General features: G+C 42.2%; 7 protein-coding genes across 7 annotated transcripts in view; 3 read left to right on the top strand and 4 right to left on the bottom strand.

Moving 5' to 3' along the window:
- LOC308335385 (histone H1-like) overlaps window positions 1-10289 on the bottom strand; it is a 33408-nt gene extending 23119 nt beyond the window's left edge. Inside the window, exon 1 of the mRNA XM_080792406.1 lies at window positions 9729-10289. Coding sequence (XP_080648532.1) covers window positions 9729-10271 — 543 coding nt within the window. The 5' untranslated portion in view covers window positions 10272-10289. The remainder of the gene's footprint in view (window positions 1-9728) is intronic.
- LOC308335386 (histone H1-like) overlaps window positions 1-22774 on the top strand; it is a gene marked incomplete at both ends in the record, with an annotated part of 327443 nt that overhangs the window by 278280 nt on the left and 26389 nt on the right. The gene's annotated exons all lie outside the window — the stretch shown is intronic.
- LOC308335424 (histone H2B 1/2-like) lies at window positions 501-881 on the bottom strand (the record flags this gene model as incomplete). The annotated part of the gene is made up of 1 exon (XM_080792451.1): window positions 501-881. The coding sequence occupies exon 1, from the start codon at window positions 876-878 to the stop codon at window positions 501-503; it is 378 nt and encodes a 125-aa protein (XP_080648577.1). The 5' UTR covers window positions 879-881.
- Window positions 4032-4415, top strand: LOC308335402 (histone H2A-like; the record flags this gene model as incomplete). Its single annotated transcript, XM_080792429.1, has 1 exon — window positions 4032-4415. The coding sequence occupies one exon, from the start codon at window positions 4032-4034 to the stop codon at window positions 4413-4415; it is 384 nt and encodes a 127-aa protein (XP_080648555.1).
- On the bottom strand, window positions 6941-7252 carry LOC308335421 (histone H4; the record flags this gene model as incomplete). Its single annotated transcript, XM_080792448.1, has 1 exon — window positions 6941-7252. One exon carries the CDS (start codon window positions 7250-7252, stop codon window positions 6941-6943), a length of 312 nt encoding a protein of 103 aa, XP_080648574.1.
- LOC308335399 (histone H2A-like) lies at window positions 18256-18639 on the top strand (the record flags this gene model as incomplete). The annotated part of the gene is made up of 1 exon (XM_080792426.1): window positions 18256-18639. The coding sequence occupies one exon, from the start codon at window positions 18256-18258 to the stop codon at window positions 18637-18639; it is 384 nt and encodes a 127-aa protein (XP_080648552.1).
- Window positions 19341-19718, bottom strand: LOC308335415 (histone H2B 1/2-like; the record flags this gene model as incomplete). The annotated part of the gene is made up of 1 exon (XM_080792442.1): window positions 19341-19718. One exon carries the CDS (start codon window positions 19716-19718, stop codon window positions 19341-19343), a length of 378 nt encoding a protein of 125 aa, XP_080648568.1.

Raw genomic sequence — 22774 nt, 5'->3', positions numbered from 1 at the left:
CTGCTTCCTTGTAGTTAATGCATTATTTTCCCGCTCTAATACACTAGGTCCTAAATGTCTAATGTACATTTATGCTCAATGCTGTTCTTGTAATGCTTGCATATCTAGTAATTATTTCGGCATGTAACCACAATACTTATTTATAAGATGTCTGAGCACTGTTATTGCTGAATTTCTTCAGTTGCAATGGACCCACTGCTTCGTTGTAGTTAATGCATTATTTCCCCGCTCTATTTACATAATGTCTAATGTACATTTATGCGCCTTATGCTGTTCGTGTAATTCTTGCATGATATCTAGTAATTTTCTTTCAGCGTGTAACCACAATATTTATCTACACAGCATGTCTGAGCACTATGGATTTAGACATTAACTGGTAGTGGTTTAGCCGACATGCATTGTAATGGCCATGTTCATTATATACATATTTGGTTAAACTCTTCTTGGAAAATATGGGTGGTCCTTAAAAGGACCGTTGTGTTTAGAGCAGACAGAACAGTTTACTTGGAGCTGGTGTACTTGGTCACAGCTTTGGTGCCTTCAGACACTGCGTGCTTGGCCAGCTCACCGGGGAGCAGCAGGCGGACGGCGGTCTGAATCTCCCTGGATGAGATGGTGCGGCGCTTGTTGTAGTTAGCCAGTTTGGAGGCTTCACCGGCGATGCGCTCAAAGATGTCGTTGACGAAGGAGTTCATGATGCCCATGGCCTTGGAAGAGACACCGGTATCGGGGTGGACCTGCTTCAAGACCTTGTATATGTAGATGGCGTAGCTTTCCTTCCTGCCCTTTCTGCGCTTCTTGCCGCCCTTCGTGGCGGTCTTGGTGACGGCGCCCTTCTTGGAGCCCTTCTTGGGCGCTGGCTTTGCTACTTCAGGCATCGTGATTGTATTCAGTAGAATAGTTCAGTTGCAGTGAAGAATGTGTAAGAAGACGCTCTCGTACCACTATTTATACAGAGCCAATGCAAATGAAGCGTGGGACTCCTAGCATATAATTGGCTGATCCTGCCACAAAGAGTCTTTGTTTTCTGTATTATGTTTTCCGCTCGTGTGCTCTATTGTCCCTGTAACATTGTGAGGGGCTAAATATACTAGCCTCTTTATACATTATTAATATGTATGGTAAATGTATAATTTAAAGCCCCTTTTTATCATAATGAGTTTTGTTTTGATTTTGCATTGATCCTCCTTTATGACTGCTGTTGCTGCTATGACACCCACATTTCCCCATTATAAAGGTATATCTGCATATTAATTTGCCACAACTTAAGCTAACTTTACCTAACTATACAGGGAAACACTGTATTCTGAATATTGCAACGTAAGATAATGATAAAACCTGACAGAAACCGGCCTGCTGAAACCAGGAACCGGATTAACTATAGCCTACTACATTAATTAACATGTTCTTTATTGGCACCAAATTTCATTCATTCAGAGAGAGTACAAGCTTTACCAGAAGTAATAGAAACTGTTGTGTTGTTTTGATAGTTGTTTTTATATTTTTTTATAAGTATTTTATTAAATTTCCACAAAGTTACAAGTCATCACAATGATCACATAAATCAAAGCTTGGAAATCCATATAAAAATATACTGCTTGTCATCGTATAAAAACATCACATCAAATACATACATCATCAATACATAATACATAAATCAAATACATTTAGCTCACAGCCACTTAGGCGCCAGGGAGCGCGAGCGCCACAGTACCATCCTTTGGTGCGATGTGTACTATCCGCGACACCCCCTAAAGCCCAAATGCCTGCGCCTGTATGTGCTGCTCCGAGGGTCTCGCCACTCGCCAACAAATAGCACCATGCTTTGGTGCCATGTGTGACTATCAGCTGGCATGCAACAAAACCCCCGGAGCCACCCACACTCAATACCAACACTTAAAGGTATAAAATGTCCAAGAGGGAGTCCTCACATCAGGATAAGGCAGAATAAGGGCAGAAAATATATATATATACGTTACAAAGATTATATTTGTCTGGACTGTACAGACTACAGTGCCAAGGTGGGCCAGTTTAGGTGTGTGTGCAATCTTTTCAGATCCATTGTTTTTTTCCTTTTAAGTTCCGTTTTAATATGTTTAAAAACAGTGTTTGCATCAATTACTATGTGGTCCATTGCCATTTTACACCGAGTTGTCCAGATCTTAAAAATTGTCACACAAATACAAACCCAATATATATCATAATCTTCTTTTCTGCAGTTAAAAATACCGTACAAAATGTCTCTGTGGCATGGCACCTTCACACCTAAATCGTGCATCTTGCTCCAGATTGCTTTTGACCTCTTGCAGTCTACGAGTAAGTGCCATATGGTCTCTAGTTCTGCACAGTCTGGCATGGGGCATTCCGTCGTGCTTACAAAGCAGCTCCATTTAACCACTGCTCTAGTTGGAAGTCTACCGTGTGCAGTTAACCACATAACGTCCTGCATCTTCCCAGTGACGAGGCCACTGTTAAAATTATTTACTAGGTTTTTACTTTCTTCAAAGGAGCAGTGTTTAAAAAATACCATACCTCCATAAATCTTATTACTTATTAGATAATATATTATTTTATTTGATTGGGTTCCCCAGTTAATATTTAAATTGCTATGTTTTGTGGTAAAGTCCCCATATGCCAGTTTATAGTATGGCAGTGACAGTCTGCCCCTGCCCCTCTGTTTTCTCCATATGTTTTGTGGTCTCCTACCGCTTTTTAAAGTATTTTATTAAATTTCCACAAAGTTACAAGTCATACATATATCAAAACTTGAAAATCCATACAAAAAAAAGATATGCTGCTTGTCAACGTATAAAATCATCACATCAAATTACATACATCATAATACATAATACATCATCAATACATACATCAAAAACATTTAGCTCACAGCCACTTAGGCGCCAGGGAGCGCGAGCGCCACAGTACCATCCGTTGATGCGATGTGTACTATCCGCGACACCCCCTAAAGCCCAAATGCCTGCGCCTGTATGTGCCGCTCTGAGGGTCTCGCCGCCCGCCAACAGATAGCACCATGCTTTGGTGCCATGTGTGACTATCAGCCGACACGCAGCAAGACCCCCAGAGCAACACACTCAGTACAAACATTTAATAAATATATAAAATGTCCAAGAGGGAGTTCTCACATCAGGATAAGTCTGTTCCAGACAGGCTACAGTGCCAAGGTGGGCCAGTTTAGGTGTGTGTGCAATCTCTTCAGATCCATTGTTTTTTTCCTTTTAAGTTCCGTTTTAATATTTTCCACTGCTGGCCTGTTCGCTTTGCCTAAAAAAATGGCAACTAAAAAATACGGGAAGCAGCTTTTTGCTTCTACGGGCCGACGGCATGGAACAAACTCCCACTGTACCTTCAACAGGCAGCCTCTGTAGACATTTTTAAAGCACAGCTCAAGACCCACTTCTACATGCTTGCTTTTAATTGATCTTTTATTTTTTGTCCTCACTATATTGCATTACTGCTTGTTTTTTTTAAATGTTTATGCCTTGCTTTTCTTATTTTTTTCCTCCATTGCTCTGTAAAGCACTTTGAGCTGCATGTCATGAAAGGTGCTATACAAATAAAGTTTTATTATTATTATTACCTTACATACAAGTAATGCTACAAAATGATTATGAACAGTGTATATGTGTGGAGAGAGACTTTGCTTTCTTTTAAATACCCTTTACATTTTAGAATTATTGTCTGGTACTTTGCTGGGTATTTTATTGTATTTGTATATGTATGCATTGACCTGAGCAAAACAAATTTCCCTTGTGTATAATAAAGACTCTCTCTCTCTCTGAAAGAAACCGTCTCTGGTCAGGAACCTCCTTCCTTGGGAGGAACAGCCACTAGCACCGATTGGAGGGGAGCTCGTACACACTCAGCCCTCGCTCTCATTCATTGGTGGGGCGCACAGCCGCACATAGACAGTAGCAGTAGAATGTGTGCTGTTGAACGTATAAAGGGTCTCGCGCGCCTCTCGACCGGCATATTTCTTCTATATTCAATTCCAGAAATAAACCTACACCAAAATGAGTGGCCGAGGAAAAACGGGAGGAAAGGCCAGGGCGAAGGCTAAGACCCGCTCTTCCCGTGCCGGGCTCCAGTTCCCCGTGGGTCGTGTCCACAGGCTGCTGCGAAAAGGCAACTATGGCAAAAGAGTGGGCGCCGGAGCTCCAGTGTACCTCGCTGCGGTGCTCGAGTATCTGACCGCAGAGATCCTGGAGTTGGCTGGAAACGCTGCCCGTGACAACAAGAAGAGTCGTATCATCCCCCGTCACCTCCAGCTGGCCGTCCGCAACGACGAGGAGCTCAACAAACTGCTGGGCGGAGTGACCATCGCTCAGGGCGGTGTGCTGCCCAACATCCAGGCTGTTCTGCTGCCCAAGAAGACCGAGAAAGCCGCTAAGAAATAATTCTGCTTCATTCGTTTAACGAAACCCACAAAGGCTCTTTTAAGAGCCAACCACTCTTTCCATGTAAAGGTTAATTTCCAATGTCTTGCACAAGCGCACATGCACGCACGCAACACCATGCGCGTGCACGACACGCACTTGCTGGTGCGCTTAACCCTCCCGCATTAATTTCTACTTGCAAAAAATATATTTCAACCTTACTACTACTTTGTACTACTAGGACTAAGACTAAAAAATATGTAAAAAAAAAAATAGTATAATAATGATATAATAAATTAATAATTTACATTTGGGGGATATCTTTCACAATAATGAATAAAACATGTTCTAGACATTCTAATGATCACAAAAAAAACATTACAATTATTTTACCTACTTTTATTAGGGTAAAGGTCAAAAGTCTTAGGTTAAAAAATGTTCAAAACATTTTTTATTTGTGTGAATTTCAGCCTCTGTGGGGGGTGTTTATATGCAAATATCATGACTAATGCCATTGAAATGGCATTGCAAGAACAGAAAAAATTTTAATAATTTAGTAATTAAAATAATACTGTTGCTAAAAAGCAACGCTGGGTCTTAGAGGGTTAAATGCATTGTGTATAGTACCAGCTGTGCTTAATCATAATTACATGCTCGGTTTGGAAAAGTTTGATGTAGTTTGTTGTAGGTAGTATATTCATTGAAAGCTTATTAGTTGGCAAGTGAGCATATTTGAAGAAATGCAAATCTAACAATAATACAATTATATGCAATAGGCTAGGCCTGTATGGTCGAATATGACATGATATCAAGGCATTTAAGTAATGTAATAAGTTGCTATAACCCCGTATGATACAAGTGATACTTGTCCAGACCATAGACCACAGACACAGGACCATATGCATTGGGGGACAAAGTTCTTAAGAATGTGTTGCGACTGTAGGCCACTGTTTACTATGAAGACCTGCATTTCCCGTCAGTCAGTCAGTAAGTGTGTCATGTCACGCCTCCATATATTGTCACGCCTCATGACATCATGCCTCGTGACACGTCACGCCACCATATATGGCCGTTTCCATATATGATATAAGATCACAACACTGACCTAATCAAACCCTGGATAGCCATACATGGAAAAGACTGGATCATCACCTATATCTCCATATATGGAGCTGAGCCGGCCAGCAACTCTACATCTGACCTCAAACCCTTAGGTCTCCATATATGGAGCTGACCTGTTCTGACATTCCATATGTTGATCCTTCCCCACCCGTCCTTCCTCTTCGATGTTTCCTTTTTGACTGATACCTGTCCATTCAAACTCTAGACCCAAAGTTATTAGTAGAGTTCTCAGGCCCAAAAATGAAGGCCCGGCCCTACCTGGGCCCTCATCAAACCCTGTACACTCAAGACACTGCCCCCGCTGCCACCCTTCGATCTCCATATATGGAGCTGACCTGTTCTGACATTACATATGTTGATCTGACCTCATCAAACCCTGTACACTCAAGACCCGCTGCCACCCTTTGATCTCCATATATGGAGCTGACCTGTTCTGACATTACATATGTTGATCTGACCTCATCAAACCCTGTACACCCTGTACACGCCTTACCAGTAAGGAGTCTTACTGGTATAGTCTGATTGGCAAGATGGTCTACTGTTATTTATCTTTCTATTCCCACAACAATATAGTCTCCAGAAAAATACAGCATATTTTGGACATCATTGATCATGACTAATACATTTTTAAGAAATGTAATGTATTTTTTTTAAATGTAATCGTTTGACAGCCATAATACTATATATATATATATATATATATATATATATATATATATACACACACACACACACACACACAATTGGTAATATTAAAGTGGAGACGTTTAGCAATGTTGCTCATTCCACGGACGCGTGGTCATGACAAGCTGTACCTCGTTGTAAAGGTGACACACAATACCAATTGGTATTATTAAAGTGGAGAAATAATGGACCAAAGTTAAGTTTCCGGTCCCTCACGGATCACTGCACTCACAGAGCACAGTCCCCTCACGGAGCACGTCTCGTCTGCGAGACTGCAGCTGGGTGCTATTGTGTCGTCAACAGCAGCCAAAAGTAGTACATAAGGGACCCAATATACTAAGAGGACCTATAATAATACTTTATTTTGCTTTGATCCTGTGTCATAGTTGTTGCTGTTATGATGCACAGCTCTCATCTGTATTCATAAAAGTACTTTGTCATTAATGTATTCGGCATCAAATTAAAAAAATGCATTAGCTTTATGGCCCATGTCTCAGTTTGTGCCAGTTATTTAAGCACGCTCCACTACAACAGTTTGTTCAGACTAGTCAAAGGCTACTAAAAACTCTGATTGCAAAATCTAGGATTTATTTTTCAGGGCAAACCAGTAATATACTACCGTAGTTAAGTAAAAATCTTCAAAAGGTTCTAGAAATTGTATAATGGAATCTGCTCTGTAGAGAAAGTGTGGGCGGCTCTTAAAAGAGCCTTTGGGTTGTTTGTAGATCAAGTCAGCGTTATTAACCTCCGAATCCGTACAGAGTGCGTCCCTGTCTCTTCAGAGCATAGACAACATCCATGGCGGTCACGGTCTTTCTCTTGGCGTGCTCGGTGTAGGTGACGGCGTCACGGATCACGTTCTCCAGGAACACCTTGAGGACACCGCGGGTCTCCTCGTAGATCAGGCCGGAGATACGCTTCACTCCGCCACGGCGAGCTAAACGGCGGATAGCGGGCTTGGTGATTCCCTGGATGTTATCACGAAGAACCTTGCGATGACGCTTAGCGCCTCCTTTTCCAAGACCTTTTCCTCCCTTCCCCCTTCCTGACATTTTGAGTTCAGCTGTAGTTGCAGTTAGAAAACTGAGTGACTTGAGAGCAGTGTTGCCAACTCTCCAGTAACGGAAGTAGCTAGTGGCTCCTCGAAAAGTCGCTAAAAGTCGCCAGGGGTGGGATATGCGCGCGCGTAGCGCGCGCCGCCCCTAGCGACTTTTTTGCGTCCCTAGCGACTTTTAGGCGCCCCTAGCAACGAAAATATGTAGCCAGCCCAGAAAAACATTTGTCATTTATGTGCACTTAGTTTGTATCATCTCTTCATTTGATAACACATCGTTTAAACTCATTGTAATATTTAAAAAAAACATACCTCAATTCAACTAATGTTTAGAACGCTATTTTGTTCCGATCCATACAGGAATTAGAAGGTTAATACTTTATGCATCCGAGTGTGTATTTTATTTTTACTAGCAGACTAAACTGAGCTGCCAGTGCTTCCTCCTTTCTTGCTCTGTCGAGCTCGAGGGGCGCGTTCGGAAATACCGCACCGGAGGCGAGATTTCTTTCCCTAGTATGATTCGGAGATTCGAGCACTGTGATTGGTTGTCAGTGGAGTAGGAAGCGCTGGGCTGTGTTTTGGACCGCACACAAGTGTTTATGCGTACTAGTACTCTAACTCTAACCCTAACCTAACTCTAACCCTAACCTAACTCTAACCCTAACCCTAACCCTAACCCTAACCTAACTCTAACCCTAACCTAACTCTAACCCTAACCCTAACCTAACCCTAACCCTAACCCTAACCCTAACCTAACCCTAACCTAACTCTAACCCTAACCCTAAACCTAACCTAACCTAACCCTAAACCTAACCTAACCCTAACCCTAACCTAACTCTAACCCTAACCCTAACTCTAACCTTAATCCAAAAACTATTAAAAAGTCTGCGGTTGTAAAATATTGGCGGCAGTGGGGCGCGAACCAGCAAAGCATATATTACAAGTCGGCGTAGTAGTCCACTAGGCTAGCGAGGCAGCTGGCAGAATGGGGTTTGTGTTTATATTAGAAGGTGAAGTTCCGCCCGCGCGGGTGGCGCTTTCCTTGACTACTAGTAGTAGGGCGGGGCTTCGCCCCGCCCTACTACTACTAGCCGGTGTGGTAAAACAAGCGCTCCTTCCCGCGAATCATACTAGGAAAAGAAATCTAGCGCACCGGAGCGCACTCGCCTAGGCAAGTAGGCAGAGCAAGAAAGGAGGAAGCACTGGTAGACAGTCTGTGCAGTGTGCACATAACCGAGCCGAGGAAGCCACTGAGCCTGCTGTGACCTGTGAGCCAGACTAGACGCGCCGACCACTTTTAGTTTTGCCAATTTCGCGGATTTGAGGCTGAGAAAAAAAAAAAAAAAGATTTTATCTCTGGCGCATATCTGGCGCCTGTCAACACGATTTGTCCCCAATTCACCAGGGGAAAAAAGCTAGATTTCTCGCCAGAAGCTTTTCACTAATTCAGTCGCTAGGGGGGTCTGGAAAGAAGCTAAATATGACGACAAATCCGCTAAGTTGGCAACACTGCTTCAGAGTTCAGAGCCGTGCCTTTTTATGTGTGTTCTGAGGACGTAAGGGAGGACACGCACAGAGAGAGCTGCGTGGGCGTTGCCAATGTGCACCCTCCCCCCACCCACAAATACTCCTCCCCGTGGTCAAATCATTTGTTTTTACAGTATTGCTATATTCAACTGTATAATCATATAATTGCTGTTGTTTCTTGTCAGTATTTTTGCCACTCCAATATTGCTTTCCCTGTTTTTATTGGCATTATTCTGCGTCTTTTTAACTCCCTAATAAAGTTAAATAAATTTTACATGTTGCTTCTTCTTGCGTAAAGTGTATGTGGGTACTAATTACTCAGAAAAGCGCTACATACATTTGAGATATCATTATTATCATGCAAGAGCCTGATACAATAATGTATATGTAAACTTTTGTAAAAACCATTGGAAGGCATAAATAATAACATTCCATGACTTCATGGCTTATTTTCCTATGCTTTAGGGCTTAGGCCTACTCTCGATAATGTAGGCCTTAATGATTTGTCAATTGTCCACTATTCAATGTTGATTTGAACCAAGCTGATTCATGGTTTAGCAAAAGTAGTTGTGAAGAGAAACGCCGGATTAGAACTGGCCTTTTAATAATTGGTGGTGTTTGACTTCTAGTATTATGGACATATGGCTGTTGTTATTGAATGTTAGTTTTTTTTTAATCATTTTTGAATTGCTGTGTCTGATAACCTCATGTTGATGTCCAATTGATCTGGACACGGAAATGAAATATTCATTAATTCATTCACACAGGTATAAACTGCCTGGTGCTCACATGATCATAATTATAGTGAAGATAGGTTACTCTTATAAAATAATGTGGTTGGCTCTTAAAAGAGCCTTTTGTGGGTATAAAATGGAGCAGACGGTTTACTTCTTTTTGGGTGCTGCCTTCTTTGCTGCTTTGGGTTTGGCAACCTTCTTGGCTGGAGCCTTCTTGGCTGCTGCAGGCTTCTTAGCCACTTTCTTGGGGCTCTTGGTGGCCTTCTTCGGGCTTTTAGTTACTACTTTCTTCACGGCAGGCTTCTTGGCTTTCTTGGGTGATTTCTTGGCGGCTACAGGCTTCTTTGCTGCCGCCTTCTTGGGTGATTTCTTAGCCGCTGCGGGTTTCTTGGCTGCAGCGGGCTTCTTTGCTTTGACTGCTTTCTTAGCAGCAGGTTTCTTTACCTTCACTGCTTCTGCCTTGTTAATCTTGAAGGAGCCAGACGCGCCGGTGCCTTTGAGCTGGACCAGGGTGCCTTTGGTGACCAGGCTCTTGACCGCGGTCTTTACGCGGACCGTGTTCTTCTCCACATCGTAGCCGCCGGCTGCCAGAGCCTTCTTGACCGCAGCGAGAGAGACACCGCTCCGCTCCTTGGAGGCGGACACGGCCTCGACGACCAGCTCAGCGACGCTGGGGCCGGTCTTCTTGGGTCGGGGTGCCGCCTTCTTCTTGGAGGCCTTGGCCGGAGCTGGTGCTGGAGCGACTTCTGCCATTATTCCCTCGGATAGAAGATTGCTGTTCCTTCTCGAAAGTAAACTCCCACAGTGTGATGCTGAACGCTCTGAAGGGGCTGGACTTAAACACCACATGAGAACCATGTAGACTCAACACACAGCAGCTCTACTGTAGTATCTTAATGTGACACTTTTGTGTTTTCTCCTCGATTAAAACATCATCTAACTATCTACTGGGTACATTATGTAATGCAACAAAGAGCTGACCAGTTAACACACATGCTCATTGTTTACATGAATACATCTGAGATTAAAAAGGGCACTCTAGTTTTTAAGTTATATGATAAAAACACCAGCCTTCCACAGTACGACACCAGCGTTTACTACATAATTTGTCTTCTAAAACATTTTAAACTACGATAAATGAACAATGATACTCAAACTCGTCTTAGCAGACATGCATGGCAACGCAATAACATAAACTATACTTTTGTTTTGTCTTCCGTTTTCCTACAAACAGAAGGTTTTCTGACACAAGTAAACACACTCCAGTTGAGAACAGCATGGTGGAGTTGATACCAACTTCCAATGACAGAGGTTGTAACACTTGGTCAATTTGTGGTCAAAAACATATTGCTATCAAAATACAGAAAACGACACGTGTTTTCATCTTCAATCAACTGCATGTAATTGTGCATGTAGGCTATATGCATTTGGTTATGGCACACATACACTTTCACTGATATGCCTACACTCCTTCCATGCATTACCACTAACAATAATGTGATGATGTAGGCAGACAAATGTGACTTTGGAACATGATGTTGTATTTAGGCATGAATTACTTAAATTAAACTGGTGTGTACAGTATAGACTATACTTTTGTATTAATACAAAAGTATTTGTTGTAGTGTCACATTATTGACAACATGGAGACTAGAATGTATTTTATGGACACTACTTCATATGTGTTCTTTTCAGAGCCACCCACACTTTCAATATTTATTATTCAGATAAGTTTCATGATCAATGAGGCCAAAACTACTTATATGTAACCCATTATCAACAGTGATAGTAGTAATGGATGAATTCATGACAGAGGTGGCAGTGCATATTTAGGTGAGGAGACTTTGAGACAAGCTTGGTTATGGTTATGGAGCCTCACACAGCTGGACTCAAGTTAACATTATGGAATAATTTAGAAATAGAGCAATGGAAGCGCTGCAGGGATCTGTTAGTGGCTCTTAGATGGGTGCTCTTTGGTGATACAGGTAAAACCATATAGACAAAAGGTATCCTTCCTCCAAGTAGTACTGCTTGTCAAAATGTGAATTGCAGACTTGAAAAGAAAATAATCCAAGGCACTCCGTCTTTAGGTGAAAAATGTAATTGTTTATTTGAAGATGAGCAAGGCAAATAAATAACAGGACCAACGCGTTTCGACCAAAAGGTCTTCGTCAGGGTCTATCATTATGGAATGAATGCAGTGATGTGCCAGATCAAACTGTTTTCTTTCTCCAGTATTCTGCCAGTTCAACATAAAAGGAGTCTGAAAGGTTGTGATTATTTGGGTCAAGATGTATTTTTTTAATGAACATCACACGATCACACATAGTCACAGACTTGCAGTGTTGTTGTTTTTTGAGGGGAAACATGAAATGTCATTGACAATGAATGGCCAGTTTTACATTATTGTCCCAATACAAACATGAAATGTCATTGACAATGAATGGCCTGTTTTACATCATTGTCCCAATACAAACATGAAATGCCATTGACAATGAATGGCCAGTTAACACAAACATTGAAGACGAGGACATGAATTGTGATTGGCCAGAATGAGATGATGTATGATGACGTATGATGATGAGTGCCCCTCACTTCACACGGGTGTGATTTTGGAGCCCCTCTTCTCCCTCCTATAAACAGCTTTTGTCCATGTCTCATATTTGCTATTGACAATGAAAGGTCAAGTGTCCAAATAATGCAGAAATTAATTTGGAATGAATGGATTCATTCCAGTCATCAGAAATGTCAGAATAAAAATGCTCATGTAAACACCTCGATTGGAATAGAATATCCCATTCCGGTATAGATCACCACACTTAATTCTGAATGCTACTGGGAGTTTGGAATACATTATTATTTTATGTCTGCCCTTAGTAGACTATAGTGCTTTATGCCCATGCAGAAATGCGCTATTTTACCCATTCGAAAATACAAATATACCAGTTATAATACCCATAATAAAATGCGCTATTTGCAAACCCATCAGCGAATTACAGTGCCATTGCCAATTTCAGTGTGTGGATGCTATGTTTTTTAGTTCTGGGTGGAGGCCGTGTGTGGTTGCAGGGACTGCGCTTCAAAATACATTATTATTTGATCAGATAATAGCTGTTAGTGTTTCTCGGTTATTAATTTCTTAAGGTATAACAGTTATGGGTTCTCTCTCTATAATCCAGTTGTTTGGGGAGGTACCATGCATCACTGGCACCGATTGGAGGGGAACTTTTACAAACGTTTCTGCTTTAACACTTTAACTGCTACAGGTTCTAGCGGACCATGGCTTACTGGTGCTGAAGGGTTAACATGGGCTTTTTGAACTTTTTGGGGGGCCCACAGCGAGGGGCCTCTTATAGCGTGAATCACACCGCATAAATCAAAAGAAAGCCCAACTTGTCCACTTCAATTTTAAAAAAAAATTATGATTCTACCATCTTCCATTCTGGAGATATTGACCTTTTTCTAACACCTGCTTTTGCCTGCACGCTGCTTGTGAAAAAAAACAACAGAGATATGGAGGCCTGAAGTTGACAGACATTTCAGTTCAGTTTTTTTAGTTCAAAAGACCGATATAAAATTGAGCACAAATAATATCCTATACAAACCATATACCGAATGAAAGCCCTGAATGTCTACTTTTAGGAGGAAAACAGTACACATTGTACACATATACAGTTTGTCACTAATTGGCTATTGAATGCAGCTTGCGCCCACCAGAGAACTTTAGAGAAGGCATGGACCCGAAGAACTATTATTCACAAAATAAGGCCTATAGCGACATGTACATACTATATACCGTATGAAACAGTAGACTCTCTGCTTTCATAAGAAAAATACCACCCAGAAAAATCACACCCCTGTGAAGTGAGCAGTGCAATTGCACTGCTCACTTCACAGGGGTGTGATTTTTATTATTATTACAGTATTAGTATTTTTCTTATGAAAGCAGAGAGTCGACTGTTTCATACGGTATATAGTATGTACATGTCGCTATAGGCCTTATTTTGTGAATAATAGTTATTCAGGCCCATGCCATCTCTAAAGTTATCTGAAAAAGATAATTTTAGAGAAAGCATGGACCTAACAACTAAATATTCACAAAATAAGGCCTATAGCGACGTGTACATACTATATACCGTATGAAACAGAATACTCTCTGCTTTCATAAGAAAAATACTAATACTGTAATAATAATAGAAATCACACCCCAGTGAAGTGAGCAGTGCAATGTTGCACTGCTCACTTCACAACATTGCACTGCTCACTTCACAGGGGTGTGATTTTTATTATTACGAGTAAGACACGCGAACGCGGAAAGCGAACGCAGATCGTAAATTGCAATAACAATTAGAATAAATTACAGACATGATCTGCAGGGTGTCATAGTTAGTGCTTGGACCACGCCAGCTCCATATATGGTCACAAAAGACGCCATCACACTCATGTCACCATGACTCAGCCATAACCATATAAGGAGTCCCCAAAGCAGGACCACGCCATCACACTCATGTCACCATGACTCACAAATCACTCAGCTCCATATATGGGCACAAAAGGGCCAGGTCCACATATACAGTAAGCGAGACAGACAGACAGACACACACACACACACACACACACACAGAGACAGACAGACAGACAGACAGACAGACAGACAGACAGACAGACAGACAGACGTGATCTGCTAGGTCTCATAGTAAGTGCTCATTGCATTCGCAATTACAGTATTAGTTTTTTTCTTATGAAAGCAGAGAGTCTTGATGCACATAATTATCTGATCATAAAACGGACTTGGAAACTTTCTTCTGCCTGCATCGTGGTCAGTCTCTCTCCTAGGTTGTTAGAAAATATAAATCAGCCTCAATCGTAGCCCCATATGTGCCCTCTCCCTACGCTCATTGAACTCATTCTGTGATTCGAGCTACAATCGCAGTAACAGGGGGGGGGGGCAACTAGGCTTTGAGGAAATGATCTTGCATAATCAACATTATTGTCGATTGTCGTGTGCCGCTCCAAACATGTCCAGACATACCACTAACCTCATCGATCCAGTCTCGCGTATCTATAAGGTGAGACGCGAGACTGGATCGGATTGTGTCTGGACATGTTTGGAAAAAAAAACAACGACGATCGTGGATGGATGCGGCAGAAGCAGAAGCAGCACGCAACGTGTTTGGAAGAAAAAAAACAACGGGAAAGCACCACCTGTCGTTGCAAGACAAACACCCGTATGTTGCTGATAGACAGATAATAATCGATCCGATTATGTCCTGCCGTTCATTTTATCACATTAGGTGCAGGGCAGGCTGCTCGACGGTGAGTTTATAATAGCCTGTTGTAACGAGAAAGGGGGGTGGATTGTTGGATGCGGCAGCAGCAGAAGCAGCAGGCAACGTGTTTGGGAGAAAAAAAAAACCGAGAAAGCACCACCTGTCGTTGCAAGACAAACACCCGTATGTTGCTGATAGACAGATAATAATCGATCCGATTATGTCCTGCCGTTCATTTTATCACATTAGGTGCAGGGCAGGCTGCTCGACGGTGAGTTTATAATAGCCTGTTGTAACGAGAAAGATGGATGGATGGATGCGAGCAAAGCAACAGCAGCAGCAGTACGGCTCGCGATCAGCGACCAACGTATCATGGCGGTCCCTCGATAATGATGTGCAATCTGTCGATGACTAACTCCACATGTGTCTGGCAAACGTTATGAAATCAATTATATACGGGCAGAGAGCAAATCGCGTTGTATCTTGTTCCGAGAATGAGAGTGCAAGCCTTGCAGTTGAAAGCAGTGGGGAATCGGGAGTGGGGGGGGAACTGCCAATGCGATCCAAGAGGAAGAGACCCCCCCCCCACCATTCTCCCTCGGGAGAAACCATGTAGAAACAGGAGGGGAGGGGGAATCGAGTGTATTCACACAGACAAGAGCATTGTCCCATCTATTTTAGATCCCCTGACATCTGCGTTGGTCTATGCCGGACCGCCGTCTCCATTACGTCGTACGTCCTCGCATAGACCAACCAATAGGCGGTGCCAGACGCTTCTCAGACCAACACCTCTTTTCAGCAGGGGGGGGGTTTAACTCTTTTTAGAGCCGATCGGTGTTACATTATGAGTTGTCCGGGCGCAAATATAGTTGAACTATAGTAATCAATAAAAAAACGTTTTTTGGACCATAAAACGTATAAAAACGTTATGCGCTTCTTAGGGGTGGCTATAATAAAACGTTTAAAAACGCTTTCAGCATTCTATGAGTTAATAGCTAATAAATACTATGGAATAGTAGTTTCCACTGCATCAAAAACAATAAAATGCATCGCTCTACCTTGTATGACACGGCGCAAATAATTAAAAAATTATACTTGTGACAAAATAAATATAATGGGGACATATCTTGTCTTAATACATAATGAACACTCACAACATATTAATGTAGTCAAACTTTGGACACTTGTGTGCTTTTGACATACAGAAGTGATGATGATGACCTAAAATGTGCCTTGCACTTGAATGCAGCAGTTTGCTCCCTTTTTGCAATAATACAACGTGTTTAAAGAGAGAAGAAATGGCAAGAACCAAGCAGACTCCACCCCACCTAAAGCTGACTGCCTGCCGCCCTAAACTGACTATCTTATTAGCATAATTAAACGCCAATTGTATGTACATACTTTATGTAAATTTAGCCAACAGTAACACTACATTTAGGGCTGTATTTTGCGTGTCTTAAGTACCAGGTCTTATTCCCTAACTTGAGTAAACTAAAGACCTGGAGGTGTGATCAATGCTCTTTGGCCACTCAGAATAGCCAAATGGCATTGATCACGCCTCCAGGTCTTTAGTTTACTCAAGTTAGGGAATAAGACCTGGTACTTAAGACACGCAAAATACAGCCCTTAGGGCTAGATTTTGAAGGTGCGTTTTACCTATTACAGTAATATGAGCTGGGGGCGTGAGGTATGTCATATTGCAATTTTAAGCATGTTAAGAAGCGCTTTCGACACCCCGTGGAGTGCGCAAAACGGCCTTGAATTAGTCATGGGAGTGTTTAAGGCGTGTTTGAGAGTTACCCAATCAACATGTCTGTACTATTTTCTTTACCAGTCAGCTGATGTCACATACGGAATGCGCACTTTGGGGATCGTTATTATTACATTTCTTCAGGCTGCCACCATAGAAGACATGACATATATGACTTTGTCACATTTGGGTTAATTATTCCTATTGCACTGCATGCTGTCACCTTCATGCCTCAAAATAAGTTGTTTCTATTGAGAAACACCAGTGAAATTATATTTTAATTTAAATTATAATTATATTATATTTGAAATGAGTAATGAGTTGAATGCCTGGTGCGTATGCCCGTGATGCGGTATGGTCCCGTGATGGTATGGTCTTCGCTCGTAGCATTTTATTGAAGAAGACTTGAATCAAGTGTGATACAGCGTATGAAAGCAAACTTCCCAAGGATTATGCATATGTTTTTGTTTTTTTTTAAGGTTGAGAAATGAAAGAATTATGGCCGTTTCTAATCTCAACATTCACAATAAAATGACGCAATAAAAAGACGCTGTTGCCATGTCTCAGAGAAACAAGTAAATAGGTCTATAAAAAGAATCCCAAAATAAGCGCATATAACAGGGGTCTGTAACCTATTTTAAATGAAGTGCCATGTTTTTATTTTCTAGATATTGAGTCTGCCATATCCAGATTAATTTTAATGACACCACATTAAAATAAAAAACATATTTTGATTGTCCACAAATATAAAGTTCTTACATCTTTTTAAATATTTTCTTGCACATTGTTATAATGATCATTATATATCCGCCTGCAGTCAGAGTTCATAGTTTTAATGAATGAATGTGATGCATTGTGAGCTGGTAGATCTGCTATTTTCAAAAGTAATCTTGGAAAAATGTAATTACATTTTTGTATTAGCCGTCCTTAGTTGGGCAAATGCATTCATCTGGGGATCCTTGACATGGGAATGTCCTGTGTGAGGATCACTGGTTTAAACAACATTAGGAGAAACCTTTAGAAACAAGAAAAGCAACCACAACTACCAATATTTACAAGCAACTTTACAGAAAAAGAAGCCGCTTATAATAAACAGACTTGGCAACACTCCAGCAGCGTCCCAGAGCCGCTCAAGTGTAAAATCAAACAGTGCTTTTTCTTCTTTTTGCGTTTATGAGGTGCCTAGACCCACGTCTAATCGTTATGCGCAGGTCAAGGGGCTTAATAGCAAATTGCGCAAAGCGAAAATAATTAACATATGGACACTCCCACAATGCTAAAATATTCAGCAACGTCGTATTCCATATGTGTGTGCGTTCAACACGGGACGATAAGGCTTTCATAATACGATTGTGCGCAGAGCGAGGCCAATTTATGTATTACCACATGGTAAAACGCACCTTCAAAATCCAGCCCTTAGTGTCATATTGCATGGATAATATTTTATCCCACTTGCTCTGAGAGTGTGGTCAAGAACCTCCGTCTTTGGGAAGAGTCTGAGTTTAGACTGGGAGGAACCGATCACACCCCTAGCAGTGATTGGTGGGAAACTCATACACACTCAGCCCACGCTCTCATCCGTCTCTATGATTGGTGGGTCGCACAGCCGCACACACAGAATGTACTACGTTGAATATATAAAAGGTCTCGCACGCCTCTACTCCAGCATATTTCTTCGAGTGCTTGTTATTCTAGAAATAAACCTAACCTACTAAAAATGAGTGGACGAGGAAAAACTGGAGGGAAGGTCAGGCAGAAGGCGAAGACCCGCTCATCCCGTGCCGGGCTCCAGTTCCCCGTAGGTCGTGTTCACAGGCTGCTGCGTAAAGGCAACTATGCTCAGAGAGTCGGTGCCGGGGCCCCGGTCTATCTGGCGGCTGTCCTCGAGTATCTGACCGCTGAGATCCTGGAGTTGGCTGGAAACGCTGCCCGCGACAACAAGAAGAGTCGTATCATCCCCCGTCACCTCCAGCTGGCCGTCCGCAACGACGAGGAGCTCAACAAACTGCTGGGTGGAGTGACCATCGCTCAGGGCGGTGTGCTGCCCAACATCCAGGCTGTTCTGCTGCCCAAGAAGACCGAGAAAGCCGCAAAGAAATAAATCTACTTAACAAACTCCCACAAAGGCTCTTTTAAGAGCCACCCACTGTTTCTGCATAAGGGTGATTTCCAAAATTCTAAATGCATACTGTTATAGCTTAATTTTCTATTTATCCAGTCTGTCCACATGTCTGCAATCATAACGGCACAGGCGGTTATTGCTTAATTTTTTCAGTTGGAATGGGGGAAAAAGTGAAATGAACCCACACTGCTTCCTTATAGTTAATGCATTATTTTCCCGCTCTAATACACTAGGTCCTAAATGTCTATGTACATTTATGCTCAATGCTGTTCTTGTAATGCTTGCATATCTAGTAATTATTTCGGCATGTAACCACAATACTTTAATTTATAAGATGTCTGAGCACGGTTATTGCTGAATTTCTTCAGTTGCAATGGACCCACTGCTTCGTTGTAGTTAATGCATTATTTCCCCGCTCTATTTACATAATGTCTAATGTACATGCGCCTTATGCTGTTCGTGTAATTCTTGCATGATATCTAGTAATTTTCTTTCAGCGTGTAACCACAATATTTATCTACACATGTCTGAGCACTATGGATTTAGACATTAACTGGTTGTGGTTTAGCCGACATGCATTGTAATGGCCATGTTCATTATATACATATTTGGTTAAACTCTTCTTGGAAAATATGGGTGGTCCTTAAAAGGACCGTTGTGTTTAGAGCAGACAGAATAGTTTACTTGGAGCTGGTGTACTTGGTCACAGCTTTGGTGCCTTCAGACACTGCGTGCTTGGCCAGCTCACCGGGGAGCAGCAGGCGGACGGCGGTCTGAATCTCCCTGGATGAGATGGTGCGGCGCTTGTTGTAGTTAGCCAGTTTGGAGGCTTCACCGGCGATGCGCTCGAAGATGTCGTTGACGAAGGAGTTCATGATGCCCATGGCCTTGGAAGAGACACCGGTATCGGGGTGGACCTGCTTCAAGACCTTGTATATGTAGATGGCGTAGCTTTCCTTCCTGCCCTTTCTGCGCTTCTTGCCGCCCTTCGTGGCGGTCTTGGTGACGGCGCCCTTCTTGGAGCCCTTCTTGGGCGCTGGCTTTGCTACTTCAGGCATCGTGCTTGTATTCAGTAGAGTAGTTCAGTTGCAGTGAAGAATGTGTAAGAAGACGCTCTCGTACCACTATTTATACAGAGCCAATGCAAATGAAGCGTGGGACTCCTAGCATATGATTGGCTGATCCTGCCACAAAGAGACTTTGTTTTCTGTATTATGTTTTCCGCTCGTGCTCTATTGTCCCTGTATCATTGTGAGGGGCTAAATATACTAGCCTCTTTATACATTATTAATATGTATTGTAAATGTATAATTTAAAGCCCCTTTTTATCATAATGTGTTTTGTTTTGATTTTGCATTGATCCTCCTTTATGACTGCTGTTGCTGCTATGACACCCACATTTCCCCATTATAAAGGTATATCTGCATATTCATTTGCCACAACTTAAGCTAACTTTACCTAACTATACAGGGAAACACTGTATTCTGAATATTGCAACGGAAGATAATGATAAAACCTGACAGAAACCGGCCTGCTGAAACCAGGAACCGGATTAACTATAGCCTACTACATTAATTAACATGTTCTTTATTGGCACGAAATTTCATTCATTCAGAGAGAGTACAAGCTTTACCAGAAGTATTTTATTAAATTCATCACATAAATCAAAGCTTGGAAATCCATATAAAAATATACTGCTTGTCATCGTATAAAAACATCACATCAAATACATACATCATAATACATCATCAATACATAATACATACATCAAATACATTTAGCTCACAGCCACTTATAGGCGCCAGGGAGCGCGAGCGCCACAGTACCATCCTTTGGTGCGATGTGTACTATCCGCGACACCCCCTAAAGCCCAAATGCCTGCGCCTGTATGTGCTGCTCCGAGGGTCTCGCCACTCGCCAACAAATAGCACCATGCTTTGGTGCCATGTGTGACTATCAGCTGGCATGCAACAAAACCCCCGGAGCCACCCACACTCAATACCAACACTTAAAGGTATAACATGTCCAAGAGGGAGTCCTCACATCAGGATAAGGCAGAATAAGGGCAGAAAAGATATATATATATACGTTACAAAGATTATATTTGTCTGGACTGTTCCAGACAGGCTACAGTGCCAATGTGGGCCAGTTTAGGTGTGTGTGCAATCTCTTCAGATCCATTGTTTTTTTCCTTTTAAGTTCCGTTTTTATGGGCCTGATTCTTCAATGCGTTTACGCTGATATAATGACGTGAAGCTAGCGGAAAGGCATTTACGTGGATTTCCCACATTAATTTGGAATTCATGGAAATGGCCGTGAACTTGACGCTCACGTAGGTTGGTCGGAAACTCCGTAAAATCCCACGGGACCTCTTTAGGTGGCGGACGAATTTACGGATATATTCAGAAGGCTTTAGTCTTCATGCTGAATCAACAAATAGTTCCCAAATCACAGATAAAATATGTAGGCATGTGTCCCGACCCTATAACATTGTTCAGCACATAAAAAAATGATATATAAAACTTGCACTTGTATACGCCTATGCATGCATTCTAGAGGCAAGTCCCATAAGGAAACTGCCCCTGCAAGCGACACATATTTATTTATTAGGATATTTCTATAGCATGCGCGATTGCGCTGCTCACTTGACAGCCTTCTCTAGGCTACTCGCAGTGCAACGTGTTGTGAGCTTGTAGATCGGCTCCCGTGGACTCACGCTGCATGTTAAAAAACAAACTCACAATTATAATAAGAACATAGGCCTACACTTATCTGCATTCTGCACTGTACGAATCCAACATTGTTTAGTGTGTGTTAGTGTTATTTAGTGAGTCAGTTCTCTGACTGTCGGTGTGTGTGTGTGTGTGTGTGTGTGTGTGGGGCGGACAGCAGCATGCGGCCGCTGAACAGAGTCCAATCTGGGTGAAATTTACATTGGAAAATTAATATAACGGCGCGGTGAGCCCGGCAAGGACAGAACACGGCCCGGCCCGACTGTTATATGGTCTATCTATGGCATTCTATGGTTCACAGACATGCCGGTCTGACAGACAGACGGCAGTCACGACGAGGGCTATAAATCCACATTATGGCATCAGCGCGTGCAATTTGGCCAGTCAGTTTTAAGCCAGCTCACCTTAATTAATTATAATATGGGCAACGTTGTAGCTGTGTAGGCTATATGCTGTAGGCTAGCTACTACATTGATCTCATCATGAGATGAATCAAGTTTGCCGTGTCCCGCGAATCATTTTAATATGACGACATCATGAAATGAATTTACATCTGATACATCGGATATCTATTTTACTTCTGCAGGCGAGTGTTCTTTCTTTTTTTATAACCCTGCAGTGCATTCATCAGTATCATTGCCGAGTTGTATATAGCATTTGGTCGTGTGGTGAACAGTACAAATTAACTTCTTTCTCATTATGTGAAAGTAACTGTAACATATCAGTTAACTCTGACATTTAAGGATCGAGTGAAGCAATGCGTGCCAAGTTGGCAAGTTTCGTTTATAATTATTTTTATACATATAACTCGCGCTGTTTGCTTGAAGATCTGTCCGTGCAGAGAACCTCCTGTCAAAATTAACTACTCTACAAGCTCATCGCGCTGTTGTATAGAATTTAAAGTTTGGGAATCCTCTGTGCCGGCTATGATGACGTATTTCAAGATTTCCTGTTGCCTTATATGGTGTAGAATGGGCGTGGATGTTCCAACTAACCAGGCGACAACAGGCGAATCGCTTGGGGAAAATGCGGAAAGGACACACTCAGCGATCCGCATAAATGAAGTGATTACACCAGCTTCTCTGAATAACACGTCATCTCAACGTAGCTTGATCGGACGGATAAATACGATATCTGTTTCCGCCACAGTGCAACGGTGGCGGATTTCTTTTTAATGAATCAGGCCCATTTAATGAATCAGGCCCATTGGGCATACGTTGAGATGACGTGTTATTCAGAGAGCGGTGTGTACCACAGGTGCGCTGGCGTATCGCAGGTGTATGTCATACTGAATGCAGTGGGTGCAAAGTGATCGGAAAAGCACCCGACAACCTCATTTGCATTGATCCACGCCCCATATCGCACCATAAAAGGCTTCAAGC

This window comes from Protomyctophum bolini (assembly GCF_963924005.1).
Source record: "Protomyctophum bolini genome assembly, chromosome: 20".
NCBI lineage: Eukaryota > Metazoa > Chordata > Actinopteri > Myctophiformes > Myctophidae > Protomyctophum > Protomyctophum bolini.
This window is presented reverse-complemented; position numbering and strand designations above follow the sequence as displayed.